This window comes from Aspergillus japonicus, assembly GCF_003184785.1.
Source record: "Aspergillus japonicus CBS 114.51 unplaced genomic scaffold BO86scaffold_28, whole genome shotgun sequence".
NCBI lineage: Eukaryota > Fungi > Ascomycota > Eurotiomycetes > Eurotiales > Aspergillaceae > Aspergillus > Aspergillus japonicus.
Genome location: NW_020291665.1, coordinates 341,641 through 357,575, shown reverse-complemented (window position 1 = coordinate 357,575; position 15,935 = coordinate 341,641). Strand labels below are relative to the sequence as shown.

Genomic DNA, 15,935 nt, shown 5'->3' with positions numbered 1-15,935 from the left:
GGTTGTTGACTGGTGATGGGATGGATTGAAGCGTACGCTGCTCTCGTGGAGCGAGTTGTGGGTATATCTCAGACGCTGGCTCGTACACGGAGTCCTGCAGCCTGAATCAAGCATTGTGGTGAACTGGGTATTCTCTCGATCATATTACACGCGGCCTCGTAGAGTGTATGGCACGGGAGAACAACTAATGCAGCCCCTCGATGGTAGCCCGTCGGACACCCCTACAGTCACAAATCCAGATACCGCCACCGCGGAAAGAGCCTTATACCTAGCCACTAATCGCTACCTTAAAACAAGCCTCCAAGCACTGAGCATGTACACAAGCAGAATAAGCGAGAGACCAATCTCCAATACAAGACCTATTGACCACACCACAACCATGGTTCACATCTCAAATCCTCCTTTTCCAGGAATAGCGCATTTTGGAGAATGGGAACCCTTGCCCAGGACATTTCTTATGATCCTGAAGTAAAACAGCCAGCAGGAAGGACAGTTCTAGAACGATAGTAATACTCAAGGACTATAGCCCACCGCCTTCCGAGACTCTAGACATTTCTGCCGGGCGGACAGCAACTACGTATTTACAGTATATCATGGTCGGCACGACTGGCGGTGTGCGCATTGAGAACTAGAATTTCCGGTTTTGTTCTTTTCGTCATTGGAGAGTTGGGGATGCTGTGGAAACATCAATGTCGTGAGCTCGAAGCATTGCGGATTTAGAGGTATTTTCTTGGGTTGCAATTCATTCGCTGAGTATTTGCTGGCGTGTTGGAACACCCCCCGTCGTCTGGTATACTTAAACCATACTGGGATTGCACACACACTACTTCATCGACTGGCAGTTGAGGCAGGGGTGAGGGATCTAGAGACTTAACTTAATCTCAGTTCGTGATACTCCTATCCCCAAATCAACCTCAGAGGGTCTACCCCAGTAACTCAGAGGCCATTTGTTCCGGTTGTGCTTCAACACCGACGAGAAATATATGTCCCGCATGTAAACAGCATCCAGTGCACATCCTGACGCTTGCTCCCAGCAGATAAACTAGTCTTCTACAGCCTTATCTCCAGCGTCGGCACGAAGCCCAGGGAAAGAAATCGCAACTCGTGTATTTGTCAAAGATCCATCCTATACCAAAAATTCGCGAGAACGACTGATTTGTAAGCTGCACCGATCCCCATTAAACCTCTTTTGACATCTTGGCACCCGCTCTCCCGAAACAACCAGATTTCACCCACGCCTCGGAGAAGGCAGTTCTGACCAACCTATGACCGGCTCGATATAAATCCTACAGAATTCCAACGACCTGCTGTAAAGGATTCTTGCCAGGCTCATTTCCTAAAATCTCGAATCCTCCCCAAAACCACCGAAGAAACCAGCACATTACGTCATCGCATCGACACCTCCCCTGAAAATGACCACGATCGGAGTCTTCCCCGCCGCCGGCGCCCTGGGCACCAGCACCGTCAACCACCTCGTCAAGCTCGTCCCGGCGTCCGACTTGATCCTCGTGGCGCGGAAGCCGGACAACGACCGCCTGGCCGAGCTGGCCCGCGCGGGGGCGACCGTCCGCCGGGCCGACTACGAGGAGCCGAGCACCCTGGACCGCGTCTTCGACGGGGTCGATGTGCTGCTGTTGATCTCCTATGCGTCGATTGAGATCCAGTTTCGGTTCGAGGTTGGTTTCCTACAGAGGGCCGTGGCGTTGCAACTACTGGAGAAACCTAAGCTAAAGGCCGGGGCAGGCACATAAACACGCCATCGACGCGGCGCGCCGCAGCGGCGTGAAGCACATCTTCTACTCGTCGCTCGGGTTTGCCGGGGATCTGGAGAAGAGCAGCGTGGCGCACGTGATGAAGGCGCACCTCAAGACGGAACGGTATCTGGCGGAGTTGCAGTCCTCGTCATCTAGTACTCAATCTACCTATACGGCGGTGCGGGAGGGGATCTACTCGGAGTCGTTCCCGATCTACACGAGCTGGCTCGACCTCCACCACCCGGCGGACGAGGTGGCCATCCCGCATGCCGGGGACGGGCCCGGGGTGACCTGGGTGAAGCGCGACGAGTTGGGCGAAGCCACGGCGAAGCTCATTGTCGATTACACGAAAAACCCGCGCGAGTTCCCGTACGTGAACCGCGTGCTGCTGCTCACGGGCCCGCGGGAGGTCTCGCTGCGGGAGACGGTCGAGATCCTGGGTCGGGTGATCGGGAAACCCCTCAAGATCCGGGAGATCTCCATGGATGACTTTGTCAAGCTGCCGCAGCATGGGAAGAAGTTCTTCTACCATGGGATTGATTTGACGAGGGAGTGGGCCACGGCGTGGGATGCCATTCGGCGCGGGGAGACGGCGGTCGTGTCGCCGCTCCTGGGCCAAATCCTGGGTCGCGAGCCGGAGAGCTTCGAAACCACGATCCAGGCATTGTATAATAGTGGCGAGTCGCTGGCTGGACGCAGATACTAGAGATCATTCTTTGAAATATCATAAAACCATATTTCTCGCAAGAATCTCGATGACGCAGGTCATGACCGCTCGAATTCTGCACAGCGGGGTAATTGGCGGGTAAGCTTCGGTCCCTGGATCGCTACCCGCGACGGCGACGGACGAGACTTACCGATATTCTTCTCGGTCGGCATTTGACCCTGCAGACAGGATACAGAGTTTATCAGGAAGCGATGCCCCTGTGGGCTCGTGACGTGCTTGCAGGGTCGAAGATCCTCCCCCGATCTCCCCCTCCCCCGCGAACAACAACCGACCGCCTTTGCCGTCAGGCGGGAATAATCTCTTCCGGCCACTTGTCACGGCACTACCCCCACGTCAACACCAGCCGTCGGGTGGTCCAGAGCCGGGGTGCGCTGACCTGCACGGCAGATCTAACGTAGAGATTAGGCATTAGGCAGTCCGGTCCGGTCCCGCGGGTCTAACTCTGGCGATGGTCAGTGCTTGTGGAACTCGATGACGGTCGAGGCTTGCAGATGTCGAAACGTAGCCTAGCTCTAGCCGTCCAGGTGGAAGGTGAGGCATGATCTCAGCGTTGAAGGGACTCCGGAACACGGGCTGACTTCGCCTGTCTTGCCCATGCACCTGCTGGCTGGGTGCAGACTGAGGTCAAAGACCAGCCTGGAGACAAGCTGCTGAGATCTCGAGCTTGGATCTGCTGGCGGTGATCTTGCAGCTGCCTCTGATCGCATACCCATTCCCGTGCCTAGTCGATTAGAATCTGTAATAAGGTAAGATTAGCCAAAGAACAAATCGGGTGGCTGCACTGCGGGGTTACCGTTCTGGGCTGGCGTTGTGAAGCTAAAGTCTAACCTTGTCCTGCCGCTAAGGGCCCGAGTAGCACCGGTCAATGACGCAGCGTGTAATTCTGGAATGGTGAGTGGTAGCAGAGAGGCATAGGGCTGACAACCCCGACTGACATATCCGAGTTTCGACCGAATAAAGAAAACTCTGGCCAGTACTAGGTAGCTACTATAGCTACTAAGTAGTTATCAGGATTCTTGGAGGGGGATAATGTATGCTCGAAACAATGCCTCTGCGTTCAAACCCCTGTATCATGATCATCTCGTGTGCCGGAAACACCTCAACCGAAGGAGATGATACTAGTCAGCTGCTGGCAACACGACATCGGAGTCACGGGAACGAGGCGATCAGGCAGTTCGGACAAGAGTGTCAGATTGGGACCATGCTGGCTCTGTTCTCCAGACAAGGTTGACGGTCTCTTCCGACGGAGACGAGAATAATGAGGCTTCGATTTGGTTGGGGATCTCACGTTACAGATTTGGGAAGGACACTAAACGAGGAAAGCTTCAAGGGTTCTGAAGATGCCGGATCACACCACTGGGTGGCATCGCAACAAACCCTTGGGATCCGGCATCCGGTCCGCCTGGCTAGTGAAGGCGCTTCCGCTGTGGAGGGACCTGAACCTTACTCTAACTCGACCAGGCTATTTCTCCAGTGCTGGATGCCGAAAAATTTACTAGCGTCCGTCCGCACTGCTTGGGAGGGGGGGGAGGGGCCGTGTGCATGCCGGAGATTTCGAGGTCGATTCATTCGTCTGTTGAGCTTTAGTCGGATAGCTTGCTTGCTTAGTTCCTAGTTCCCTTTCTACTATGTAGCTTACCTACTCCGTAAATTAACGAATGTTAAGTGAACTAATTAGTCTTTCGAAGTATGGTCCATGCCGAGTTGGTGGTTCCAGAGTGAAACTGTCAACGTGACGAGTTCGATGCGTAGACCCGGGACTTGGTTGAGTACCTTGCCTCGAGAATGGAGCCGAGCCCCTCCCGAAAGTCCTAATCAGGATCTGGCAGGAGGGGTAGGTAACTTAGGTAGGATAAGTTCCGACTCGGGACTCCCGAGACGTCACTGCAATCCACCCTGACACACCACATTCATCATCGGGCTGATTATCATTATGTCACTGGGCATAGCGAAATGGGAAATAATGCTAAGCATAGGCGAGGCCTTCAGTGTCAACCAGCACAGACAAATCGATATGAAATTTCCGCTGACTCCGCTTTGGCTGTTGTTTTTGTGCGCGCGCGCATATGTGTGCGTGTGTTTGTTTGAACCGAATGTATAATATGCTGGTCATAATGGCCGCCATCTTGTCTAGACTCTAGACTCGCTCCACCCGGACGGTTACCGATCCACTTGCCTTGGTCTGTGTGCCCCCGTGATCTAAATCAGGAGTTGATTCCCGCCCGGAAAACTAATGCTCAATCATCTCGAGTCTCATTCGCTTGAAAGAGGAATCGGGAATGATAACAAAATAGGCACTAGGTATGGACATAGGGATGTTTCCACGACAATGATGGGTCATCATTGAAAGCTACGCAGCCAAAAAAAAAAAAAAAAAACTGAAGGGTAGGGAGCCTGGAGCCTTCTCGGTACAGTCAGTACCTTACCTCGACCAGTTGGGCACCGGACTAGGGGCAAAAGCACCGCAGGGGCGAATTGTCAATGGTAGCCTCACCATTGGTGGATGGATCGATATATTATCCTGCCTATGTGATACAGATCGGTTCCCGACTCGTGTAGGCGAAGAAAACGAAGTACGAGGGGGTTTCGGATTAGTCGAGATTTCCATCCATCCTGCTCCGTACAGATCGCCTTGCAATCTGGACTGGCACCGAAGGCTTCGTGTAGTCGTACGTATCACAGCACCCTCGGGCATAGAACGAAGCGGAACGGGTTGTTGCGGCCAATTTCCGCCGGGGATGTCCTTGAATCCTGAGGCACGACTACGGAAGAGCATTCAACATGATCCCTTTGACAACTACCGAGCTGCGTGCCAGGTCGCAGCACTGCAGGCATTGTGACGGGCTTTTGCCGTGATAAGGGATGAGGAAATATTCTGCATCAGATCGACTCTGTTGTCATGACGGATAAAATCACCTCAAAGGGGCAAGAGACACGATTTGCATCAACCCAAGACAAACCAGACCTCGGGGAAAAAATCAATTCCGCCGCTGCATGCTTCGTTCCCCTGCAACGTCTGCACAGGATCTGCCAGTCTGATACTCCGATGGACTGCACGAGTGCACGTAGCAGCCAGCCTGGAGGACGTTCAAACAGTTCAAACCAGTTTGCTCTCCGGCCGAACAACGACTGTTCGGACCCGAGACTCGGCCGCCGGACAACTTGGCAGAACCACTTTGCCCCTTTAGGCGATCACGGGTCCACCCGAGGTTTCCCATGGATACCAATCAGGTCTAGATTCCCCTTTGTCGCCCACTGTCGCCCACTTGGAGCTGAGAAGTTTCAACGGTTGTGCATCATCGATCGATCCACTTTCACCCGATCCCTCCCTCCTTCTCCCCTCCCTTTATCCCCTCCTCCACAGTCTACTGGCAGTACAATCCAGATACTCATTCAGACAGTCTCGAGCCTCGAGGCAAAGTACTACTGTACTGAGGAGGTAAGGTAGTGTAAGTCAAGTCACCCTAAGTCACCTAGTACAAAGTACTCCGTACTGTAGTAAGGATAGCCCTGAGTTTGCCTCCCGTCTCAGTACGACGGCGGCCATTGCCGTCGCTGTCTGCCAGGTCCGTCACAGGGTTGTCCGTACCAGTGACCTCAATAGACTATGGGGAAATCACTGCCGACTGAGGTACTGCTGAACTTTGCCCTGCTTCTCAATGGATGATCCGACGGACGGCTCTCTTTCGGAGCCGGCCGAGTCGAAGTCAGTCAAGTCAGTCATTCCTCCCTCATCAACCTAGTCAAGTCTGTCAGTCTGTCAGTCTGGAAGACTGGATGCTCTGCATCCGGCTGGGGTGATCTCGGCTGTGCTTCACCGGCCCTGTGCAATAATCGGTTTGACAGGACTGGTCACTGCGTTCTCTGCCTCGTCTTTTTTTTTTTCTTGTCCCCTCTCTTTTCTTCATCCTAATTAATATTAATTTTTTTTTTCTATCTATATTTTTTTTCTTGCCAATTGTTGTGGTTCTTTTTACCTGCCATTACATCATTGGCTTCGGTTGGTCTAGGGATCGGTTTCCAACACCGGCTTCTCCTGAAATTCTCATCAGCCTTTATATAGAGCCCCTCCCCGAGCGCCTCTCTGTTCATGATCCTTCAGATCCATGGTTCTATATTCAGAAGCTTCCTACCTACTACAATCCAATCTGCAAATCTTTGCCACTCGACTTTGATATCTTTTGGATCATCGTCGACTACCTACACCGATCTACCTCGCAATTACCGGTCTTCCCAATCTCGACGAAGACACATCACCAACAGTAAACAATGGCATACACCAGACCCGACACTTTCACATTACCGGAGGACGAACGGATGTTCTTGAGTCAGCCAAGTCCACTTTCTCGTCCCCACGACTCGTTCTCCAAGGGTCCCGACCCATTGACGGCCAACTGGAACTACGACAGCGCTATTGATCTGTTCTCCTTGAACACGATGATTCCCGAGACTTTTCCTTTGGAGATGTCCAATGACATGATGACTCTGGATCCCAAGGATTTTCCCACCGACTTCTTCGCCCCGCCTCCGGATATCAGTGGCTTCACCATCTCCAACCACTCGGGCGAGGATGCTGCCTCCTGCGGCTCCTTTTCTTCTGTATGTTGATCGCTGGCTATATTCTCAATTGTCTAGGACTAACCTCTCATTGATAGGACCTCGAAAGTGACGATCAGTCGTGGTCCCCCACTTGCCGTGTCTCTCCTCTGGACTCAATGCCCATGGAGTTGCCCAAGCCTGCGTCGAGATCTGTGAAGAGTGCCACCCGCCGCAGGACTGCAACTGCAACCCAGCAGCAGAAGGCCCGTGACGATATGGTGAAGCGATGGTCGTCCAGTCCGGAAATTACACCGCAGGACTACCCCGCTGCCAGCGTGTCTCCTCTCCCCACCCCCTCATCCCCGGCCACCGCTACCCGCAAAACGACACGCAGCATGTCTGGGGACTCTAATGCCAGCACAGGCCCGGCCAACACGGCAACGGGCCGCAATGCCGCCAAGCGGGCCGCACACAACATCATTGAGAAGCGGTACCGGACCAACATGAACGCCAAGTTCGTTGCCTTGGAGAAGGCCATGAGCGGGGGCATCCAGAAGCCGACCAAGGGTGGATCAGCGTCGCTGAAGAAGTCCGAGATTCTCACCAATGCTATTGCCTTTATGCAGGAATTGCAGGAGGAGAACAAGGCGCTCCAGAAGGAGCTGGCCATGATGAAACAGAACGTGGTCCCTAATGGGATGTGGCGACACAACAAGGGAGCCGAAGCCTTTCACGCCTAATTCTTACCCTCTCACCGTCTCCCCCGTGAGGCTTTCTCTTCCTCTGCTATGACCGTCACGAATCTCTTGTATAATATATTATGATCCCTTTCTTTTGTGTTGATAATTATTTTTGGTTATCTTGGGTCTGAGACCCCTCTCCTGTCGTGGATGGCGAACATGGAACAACGGCTTGGTTTGGATGGAGTCTTCATATACCCGGGATAAAAGCATCATGAATTAATCTCATCCTCCCTCTTGATCTACACATCTGGTGTTTCCCGTGTAAACGTTCTCCTTGCATCTCAGTAGGGTCCAAGTGTACTCCGCAAGATACTGTTGTTGAACCCGATGGGGTAATAAACCATCCGGTCACACCGCCAACCCCGCCCAGCCTTTGCCGTACCTACCTTAGTGCATCACCAACCCAACCCAACACCCTTCCATGATTCATCCTCTCCCGTTTCCGATCCGTTCCCTTCCCCCTCCTCCCACCCAGCCTTACCTTAAGTTCGGTGGGTTTAACTGGTTGACTAGTACCAGTTCTCCGATCCTGACACCTGTTGGATTCCCCCCCCCCCCACCTCTTTCCACAAACTCCGACCGGTCCAGATTTCTTTGCCCGAATCTAGACCATCCCCATGCCATCCATTAACTACGTCCTGGAATCTAGACCATCTCCCAGTTCTAGACTACTCGCCTTCTTTTGTTTTTCTCTTCCCATTGTTCTCTTAAGATGCACAACCTGCTCACCACCGACCCCAAACACTTATCCTCAGGGCCGCGGCTATGCCAGATCTTCACCTGCCTTGCATCAAAATCACGATGCCTTCAATCCGTGAGGGCCTGGACCCGCCATGGTCATTTCCACAACGACCCGGGCTGTCTGAGCTTCGCATCGTGCGTGAGTTTTGACCGCAAAGTTATCGCAGGCCTCAGAGATGTGCGAACATAAGCTGTGATGTGAATCTTGTGACGTGCAGGCCAACCGCGCTATCGCACGCACAGTGCTTGTCATCTACTAATCTCGCATCCTCTTCGCAACACGGCTGCTGCCTGCTCTTTCCAGAGACTGCGCGCTTGTCTCTGGGATGGTTTGTTTTTCCATCTAGACCTCTACAATGGTCGTTGTGAGGCTGATTGAGCCCTTGTCGGATATACCAGCCTTGACTCTTTCTCCCCGTTGTCTTTCAGATGGTCTATCGACATGGATATATAAGTAGGAGGATAAGAAGGTAGGCCGGTGTCTCTTGTCGCAACGCGGCACTATCTCGACTCTGCTCGTTTCCCTTCAAGCAGTGGAAGACTTCATCGACACCACGGAGCTGTCGCCCCGTTCCAACCCGAAGTCCACGGAAATCTGCTTTACGAGTATACTTGTCGTCCTGAAGCTTTTTGTTGTGAAAATCTCGACGGAGTTGGAACCGCTCAATATGCCTGAGTAAGCGACTGACTTGCCCTCATGATTCGAAGATATTGCATGCGGTGGAGAAATTGTTTGTTGACCCAGAATCCATGCACCTCTCCAGTACTAGCAAATCAAAGTCACCCTCCGTGCATTCTGAACCGTCGATGGCGACTACAGGCGATGACCATAGTGCTTCATCATCACAGAAGACTAGGAACGACGAAATGCTCTGGCGGTACTTGGAGTCTCCGGCTTCCGAGGATCCATACCTTCCGCTTCATCACAGGCCCGGTGATCGTGAGGCTCATCTAGAGGAGCTCGAGAACAAGTTAGCGGAGGTACACGCAGTCCTTGGGAAGAGGTCAGAAGAGGGGCGTCGAAAACAATGAGATAAGGGGGAAAGCTACTTGGCCGGGGCAGCCGAAATGAGGCTTGAGGCTGGGTCCTCAGGCAACGCGCCTCAATTATTGATATCCTGCATAGGATCTGTTTCTGTCATGGCAAGTCAATTACCGCATGGACATTGGGGGGTAATTATTTCCGGGCAACTGTGGCCTTGTCTAGCGAAACAATCACGTAGAGTCCATAGATCTCGTGATCGGATGGAGGTCCAAAACTGACAGAGTGTACAAAACTGTACCTGGCGCTAGCAATGTCAACAAAGGACTTTATCTGGGTCAGTATCATCCCTCGTGTTCAGAATTCCATCCCTTTGTTCTCCCCGCGTGCCCCTTGCTGCACTTTCCAGGGCCAACCTTGAAATTGACATCATCTCAGTCAGCTTGATTACAATAATGGCTTGGCTGTTGTGTATATTGTATTGGCAGCATTGATTTGTGATGACCTCTTGATTGTGAAGCTTCAGATGGTAGCAGCACCTGCATTTGAAAGACTGCCTGATGCGAGATCTCCATCCCCTGACGGTGGTGGAGTTTGTAGATCCCCGATTGCCATTCGCAATTCCCAAATATAAATCTCTTGGCAGCATTTACAGCCGAGCAGTTACTCATGAGTCGTTCAACCGGCAATTCTTCGTCCAGCCTCGTTTGTTCGGCAGCGGTGGCTGCTATTATCCTCCGAGGGACGGCCCCTCACCTGGTACCCCCCCTCTTTATCCTCAGTCTGCTGTTTTCATTAATCACTCATATCATAAGGTTACATTGGAGAGTGGAACAGAAGGGGGGGAGCGGAGGGGGATGGTGGGTGCCTGAGGCTTGGCAAGTCTGGTGGAAACAAACAAACAAACAAATCAGCGTTCATTCCTGGCTTTCCTCCCTGACGATCTTCCCCAAAATCCTCCCAACCACTTTTCCCCCAAGACCTCCCAAGACCTCCCAAGCCTTAAGCTTTGACTTGTCTCTCTTCTTTTCTGAGTCCTCGCTTCGCCTGTCCGACGGTGTCCGTCCCCAAAACATGCTTCGATTGACCATCAGATCCACCGGGCGGAGCCAATCACCTTCCCAAACGGGGGAAATCGGCATGCACATCCAGGCATCACTGGACTCAATTGCATCCCGACTGGTAGAAGGGCCCCAGACATTCCCCCTCTCTCCGAGGCTATCACGCGAGATGCAGCTCCTCTCCGCTCCGTTGCACAACTGGCTGTCAAATAAATACACCTCATCTACCTCCCTTCCCTGTTGATTTCACCTGGACCCGCCTTCGTTAATCCTTCCCCTACTCTTCACTATGCTGCCCTCGCTACTGAGCAATGGCGCGGCTCTATCACTCGCAGCCCTTGCGCTGCTTCCGTCTCTCGGAGCAGCCGAGGTCTTCGAGAAACTAGCTGGAGTTCCCCAGGGTAAGCGACTCCCCTCCCCCGGTATGGACGCGGCAAGCAGGGAGTGCAAGGCTTTCATCGGTCGATCTCAAACTCATGATGAATTTATAGGCTGGAAGTTTTCTGGAACCCCCAGCGGGCATGAACCTCTGCGCCTTCAGATTGCTCTCTCGCAGCACGATCTGGCTGGGTTTGAGCAGGCACTCTTGGACATGTCTACACCCGGACACGCCAACTATGGAAGACATTTCCGCACCCACGATGAGATGAAGCGCATGCTTATGCCTACCGACGAAGCCGTCTCATCAGTTCGGGACTGGCTTGAGTCGGCGGGAGTTAGCGACATCGAGCAGGATGCCGATTGGATCAAGTTCCGCACTACTGTGGCCGACGCTAATTCCCTACTCCACGCCGAATTCAAATGGTATGTCAACGAGAACACGGACATCCGACGACTGCGCACCCTGGCCTACTCCATCCCTGACTCAGTGGCCCCCCATGTGAACATGATTCAACCGACCACTCGCTTTGGCCAACTCAAGCCCAACAGGGCCACCATGCGTAGCAAGCCCAAGCACGTGGACGAGCAATCCCTGGCGTCCGCCGTGCGCGCTCAGAACACCTCGCAATGTGATTCGGTGATCACACCTCACTGCCTCAAGGACCTATACAACGTGGGAGACTACCAGGCCGATGCTAAGTCTGGCAGTAAGGTCGCATTCGCGAGCTATCTCGAAGAGTATGCTCGGTACGACGATCTCGCCAAGTTCGAACAGAAACTTGCTCCCTCCGCGGTTGGCCAGAACTTCACCGTGGTCAAATTCAATGGCGGCCTGGACGACCAGAAGTCCACCAAGGACAGCGGTGAAGCCAACCTCGACCTGCAATACATCGTTGGCATGAGCTCTCCTCTCCCCGTGACTGAGTACAGCACCGGCGGCCGAGGCCAGCTTGTTCCGGATCTTAGCTCGCCCGACCCGAACGACAACAGCAACGAGCCGTACCTGGAATTTTTCCAAAATGTTCTCAAACTCTCCGACGCCGAGCTTCCTCAGGTCATCTCGACCTCATATGGCGAAGATGAGCAGGTGCGAACTCCTGATCCTGTGTACTCCTACGGGTCACAATTTGCGCATTCCTCCACTTCTTGTGGTTTGACCTAGCCCGACGTTAACTTTTACCATAGACCATACCCAAGTCATACGCCTTGACCGTCTGTAACCTCATCGCCCAGCTCGGTAGCCGTGGCGTCTCCGTGATCTTCTCTTCCGGCGACTCGGGTGTCGGAGCTGCCTGCCTGACGAACGACGGCACTAACCGCACGCACTTCCCCCCTCAATTCCCCGCGGCCTGCCCCTGGGTCACCTCGGTCGGAGCCACTACGCTGACTTCCCCCGAGAAGGCTGTCTACTTCTCGTCTGGCGGCTTCTCCGACTACTGGGCTCAACCCTCCTACCAATCTGAAGCAGTGAACAGCTACCTCACCAACCTGGGACCCAAGTTTGCTGGCTTCTTCAACGGATCGGGTCGCGCTTTCCCCGACGTCGCCACCCAGGGTACCAACTATGCTGTTTACGACAAGGGCTTCCTTGGGCAGTTTGACGGCACCAGTTGTTCTGCACCCACCTTTGCCGGCCTTGTTGCTCTCTTGAACGATGCCAGACTGCGGGCGGGATCACCCGTCCTCGGCTTCTTGAACCCATGGCTCTACAGCGCTGCCGTGGAGGGAGAGGGTTTCAATGATATCACTCAGGGAGGCAGTTTGGGTTGTGACGGACGCAATCGGTTCGGCGGCACGCCCAACGGCAGTCCCGTTGTACCATTCGCCAGCTGGAATGCTACGGCAGGATGGGATCCTGTAACAGGTCTTGGATCGCCCAACTTCGGAAAGCTCCTCGAGGCAGCTCTGGATGCTTGATCCTCGGGAAATTGTGTTTCTTTGTCCATATTTTGTCTCCAGCTGGGGTGAAGATATCCAATGTCGTTCTGAATTTGCTTCTCAGGCACTGGTCAGCGATGCGACCAGACGTGGGTAGCGATGCCATTTCATGATAACTTACCACTTTAATCAATTTCAATCTTGAAGATAATTTTCTCTCCTGATCAAACCAGCCCAGCACATAAAGGTCAGCGACTCTGCAGTCCCTCCCATCACCTGATCATGACCACATGACAGGTCGCTGCTGACTCATCCCGCATGTCAAAACAACAGAATTGCGGCCTGATTTGCGATGTCACCAGTGAGCAAACTGTGGAAATGTGAACATGTGTGCTCGAAAATCGCAGTATTGCATGCACTCGGTCCGTTTTCAGATCGGCGAAGCCCGAGGGAAATTGGAGTCGACCGGGAATTCCCCCATAGCCGCCCATGATGACTACACCAGCGTGGACATAAAGACAGCTGGGCACGCCACCGTTGAAGGGTCCAGATCTTCTGCCGTTGTTTGTCCTCCAACCTCAACCATGGAAACTGCCACCACCTGCCCCCTCATTCGTCTGGATACTACGCGCATACTCGGCCAACGACTCGTGTATGATGGATCTCACCCTGGCTACATTACCTCTTCCGTTCGGTTTTGGCCGGCGCCTTTTTCTGCGTAACAAGTCATGACGCCTCTGTAACGTCGACGAAAGCTGGCTTGGGGGGGGGAAGAGTGAGGGAGAGGAAAGCTAGCAGCTCGGGGCCTTGTCGCTTGAACCTTATAAAGCTACGGGGCCTCCTCTTTATGACGAATAAGTATGGACACACCTTTGTTGCAGCTTACATTTGCACATAGCACGGCCTGCATTTCTTCCTTGACAGTCAGCTACATCGCCCACACCTAGAAAGTTTCCTGTTTGTGAACATGAGAATGCCTCAATGGGTGTCTGGATCTCGAAAGAAGGCCGACGCTTCTCCTAATCATGAGACGTCGGACCCGTCTGCACCTACTCGCAATAATCAGCTGCCGATGCTGCACCTGGCCGACACTGCGCGGAACAATCTCGTCGCCGGGGTGGGTGAATTCGTGGGCACGTTCTTGTTCCTGTTCTTCTCCTTCGCGGGCACACAGGTCGCCAACACCCCCAAGCCGGCCGACGGCGCGCTCCCGAACACGTCCAATCTGCTATACTCGGCGCTGTGCTTTGGGTTCTCGCTCATGGTCAATGTGTGGGCCTTCTACCGGGTGACGGGTGGATTGTTCAATCCTGCGGTATGTTCCATCCCTACGCCAATCTGGCCAAAGGTCTTGGCGATACGGCAAAGCAGGGAGAGCCCCGTTGACTGAGACTTGCTGTGGTACACAGGTCACTCTGGCACTCTACCTGGTAGGCGGCCTGAAGCCGTTCCGGGCGTTGACGGTCTTTGCAGCCCAGCTCATAGGCGGCATCGCGTCTGCGGGGGTAGTCAGCGCCTTGTTCCCCGGGTCGCTGAACGTGGCCACCCGATTGGGTGGGGGCGCTTCGATCTCGCAGGGACTGTTTATCGAGGTCTTTTTGACGGCTCAGTTGGTTTTCGTGATCATCATGCTGGCCGTGGTCAAGCACAAGTCCACCTTCTTGGCCCCGGTGGGCATTGGGCTTGTCTTCTTTGTGACGGAGCTGGTTGGTGAGTCGTTCTTCCCTCTCCTGTCTGGTCAAACTCAAAATCAAGCACAACAGCATTAACCTGGCTATCTTCTCACAATGACCAGGTGATTACTACACCGGCGGCTCCCTCAATCCGGCGCGCTCCCTCGGCCCTGATGTCATCAACCGTAGCTTCCCCGGCTACCACTGGATCTACTGGGTGGGCCCCCTGCTGGGCAGTCTGCTGGCGTGCGGCTTCTTTGCCTTCCTCCAGCTGTTCCAGTACCAGTCCGTCAACCCCGGCCAGGACTTCAACGAGTGGGAGGCCAAGCTGGGCCCCGGCTCGTGGGATTCCTCGATGCATCGGCCCTCGGTGCTGTCCGAAGCCAGCACGCTCGGGCGCGCGCATTCCCCGACGAGTGAACGGCATCCTGTCCCGGGACAGAATATTCCACACGGGGCTGAGCAGGTTTAAGCATGGCAGTAAGGGTGATCCGGCCGGCCCGGCAGCGCTTAGTTCGGCCGAACCATGGTTCGGACCCTCCCCCCCGCGCTGTCGCTGGTCATGGGTATCTGGTCCACCCACATGGTGCAACAATGACGGATCGAGTATGTGGGGACTCTGCTAGGGTTTCGGATGGAGGACGGGTGGCAGCTGCGCGTTGGATGATTACCCGTAGATATGGATATTTGGTCGTGGTCGGTGCCGTAGTTTTGAGGATTGATCTCTATTTTATTTGGCCCATTGAGTGATGGCATCTTAATTATTCTTGCATACCAAGGGATTCAGAGAGCTTCTTCATCTTTCAGTCCAAATGAGCAGAGAGATAATGCTGCTACCAAAGAGTACTTGCCCCCGTGCAATGGAATTCCACCCGTCGTCTGGGACAGGATAGACTGAGTACCCATGGCCACGCAAACCTTGTTACATCCCGTGTCGCTCACAGAATGCCGCACAACCCTGTACCGACACCGCAAGAGTCTCCACTATCCACCTCCTCCAGTACCAGTCACAATCCTGTCGCCAGTCGATCGGTGGTAAGCTATCCCCAGACTCCCCTCCGCGATCGATCTCACCTCACCTCAATCCCATGTCCACACCGAGCTTTCTTGCCAGCAGAGACAGGCAGCCACCTTCCCTCGGACCGAGGGTCCAACAGCTGTACTGTAGGCTGTATCCATGACAGGAGGTAGGGTCTGAGGCGCGGCTACCTGCTGCATCCTGCATCATCTTCGCCGGATTCATCGGTTTCTGGACGCGTCCGAGCGAGCGCCATGGAGTCTGACTTTTCATCCATCGACTATCAGCCAGGAACCGCTTGCCTAGTCGTCTGTTTTCTGTTGGAGCAGAGCGCCTCGGGATTGATTACCCTTGTTCCTGGGGATTGGGATCATGAGGATTGGAATTCGGGGGTGGTTTTTAAAAGTTGCTGGTTTGGATGTTGTGAGGGATGTGATA

The 15,935-nt window shown here is 53.9% G+C and overlaps 4 protein-coding genes across 4 annotated transcripts; all 4 read left to right on the top strand.

The window, feature by feature from the left end:
- Nucleotides 1–1,412: 1,412 nt before the first annotated feature.
- BO86DRAFT_379858 (NAD(P)-binding protein) lies at nucleotides 1,413–2,460 on the top strand (the record flags this gene model as incomplete). The annotated part of the gene is made up of 2 exons (XM_025670691.1): nucleotides 1,413–1,676; nucleotides 1,744–2,460. The coding sequence occupies 2 exons, from the start codon at nucleotides 1,413–1,415 to the stop codon at nucleotides 2,458–2,460; spliced, it is 981 nt and encodes a 326-aa protein (XP_025527169.1).
- A 3,895-nt stretch (nucleotides 2,461–6,355) lies between these two features.
- On the top strand, nucleotides 6,356–7,939 carry BO86DRAFT_389744 (HLH DNA binding domain protein). The gene is made up of 2 exons (XM_025672216.1): nucleotides 6,356–7,080; nucleotides 7,137–7,939. Exons 1-2 carry the CDS (start codon nucleotides 6,751–6,753, stop codon nucleotides 7,758–7,760), a joined length of 954 nt encoding a protein of 317 aa, XP_025527168.1. The 5' UTR covers nucleotides 6,356–6,750; the 3' UTR covers nucleotides 7,761–7,939.
- A 2,897-nt stretch (nucleotides 7,940–10,836) lies between these two features.
- Nucleotides 10,837–13,227, top strand: BO86DRAFT_431457 (S53 family peptidase; the record flags this gene model as incomplete). Its single annotated transcript, XM_025675766.1, has 3 exons — nucleotides 10,837–10,948; nucleotides 11,039–12,015; nucleotides 12,114–13,227. The coding sequence occupies 3 exons, from the start codon at nucleotides 10,837–10,839 to the stop codon at nucleotides 12,843–12,845; spliced, it is 1,821 nt and encodes a 606-aa protein (XP_025527167.1). The 3' UTR covers nucleotides 12,846–13,227.
- Nucleotides 13,228–13,441: 214 nt separating this feature from the next.
- BO86DRAFT_389740 (aquaporin) lies at nucleotides 13,442–15,269 on the top strand. Its single transcript, XM_025672215.1, has 3 exons — nucleotides 13,442–14,121; nucleotides 14,216–14,516; nucleotides 14,602–15,269. The coding sequence occupies exons 1-3, from the start codon at nucleotides 13,780–13,782 to the stop codon at nucleotides 14,949–14,951; spliced, it is 993 nt and encodes a 330-aa protein (XP_025527166.1). The 5' UTR covers nucleotides 13,442–13,779; the 3' UTR covers nucleotides 14,952–15,269.
- The last annotated feature ends 666 nt before the right edge of the window (nucleotides 15,270–15,935 follow it).

What these genes read in the sequence shown, in the direction of transcription:
- BO86DRAFT_389740 (XM_025672215.1), top strand. Translation starts at nt 13,780, where the DNA reads ATGCCTCAATGGGTGTCTGGATCTCGAAAGAAGGCCGACGCTTCTCCT. An exon ending in GTGGATTGTTCAATCCTGCG is followed by an intron (nt 14,122 to 14,215) that starts GTATGTTCCATC and finishes TGTGGTACACAG; the next exon opens with GTCACTCTGGCACTCTACCT. An exon ending in CTTTGTGACGGAGCTGGTTG is followed by an intron (nt 14,517 to 14,601) that starts GTGAGTCGTTCT and finishes CACAATGACCAG; the next exon opens with GTGATTACTACACCGGCGGC.
- BO86DRAFT_389744 (XM_025672216.1), top strand. Translation starts at nt 6,751, where the DNA reads ATGGCATACACCAGACCCGACACTTTCACATTACCGGAGGACGAACGG. An exon ending in CCTGCGGCTCCTTTTCTTCT is followed by an intron (nt 7,081 to 7,136) that starts GTATGTTGATCG and finishes TCTCATTGATAG; the next exon opens with GACCTCGAAAGTGACGATCA.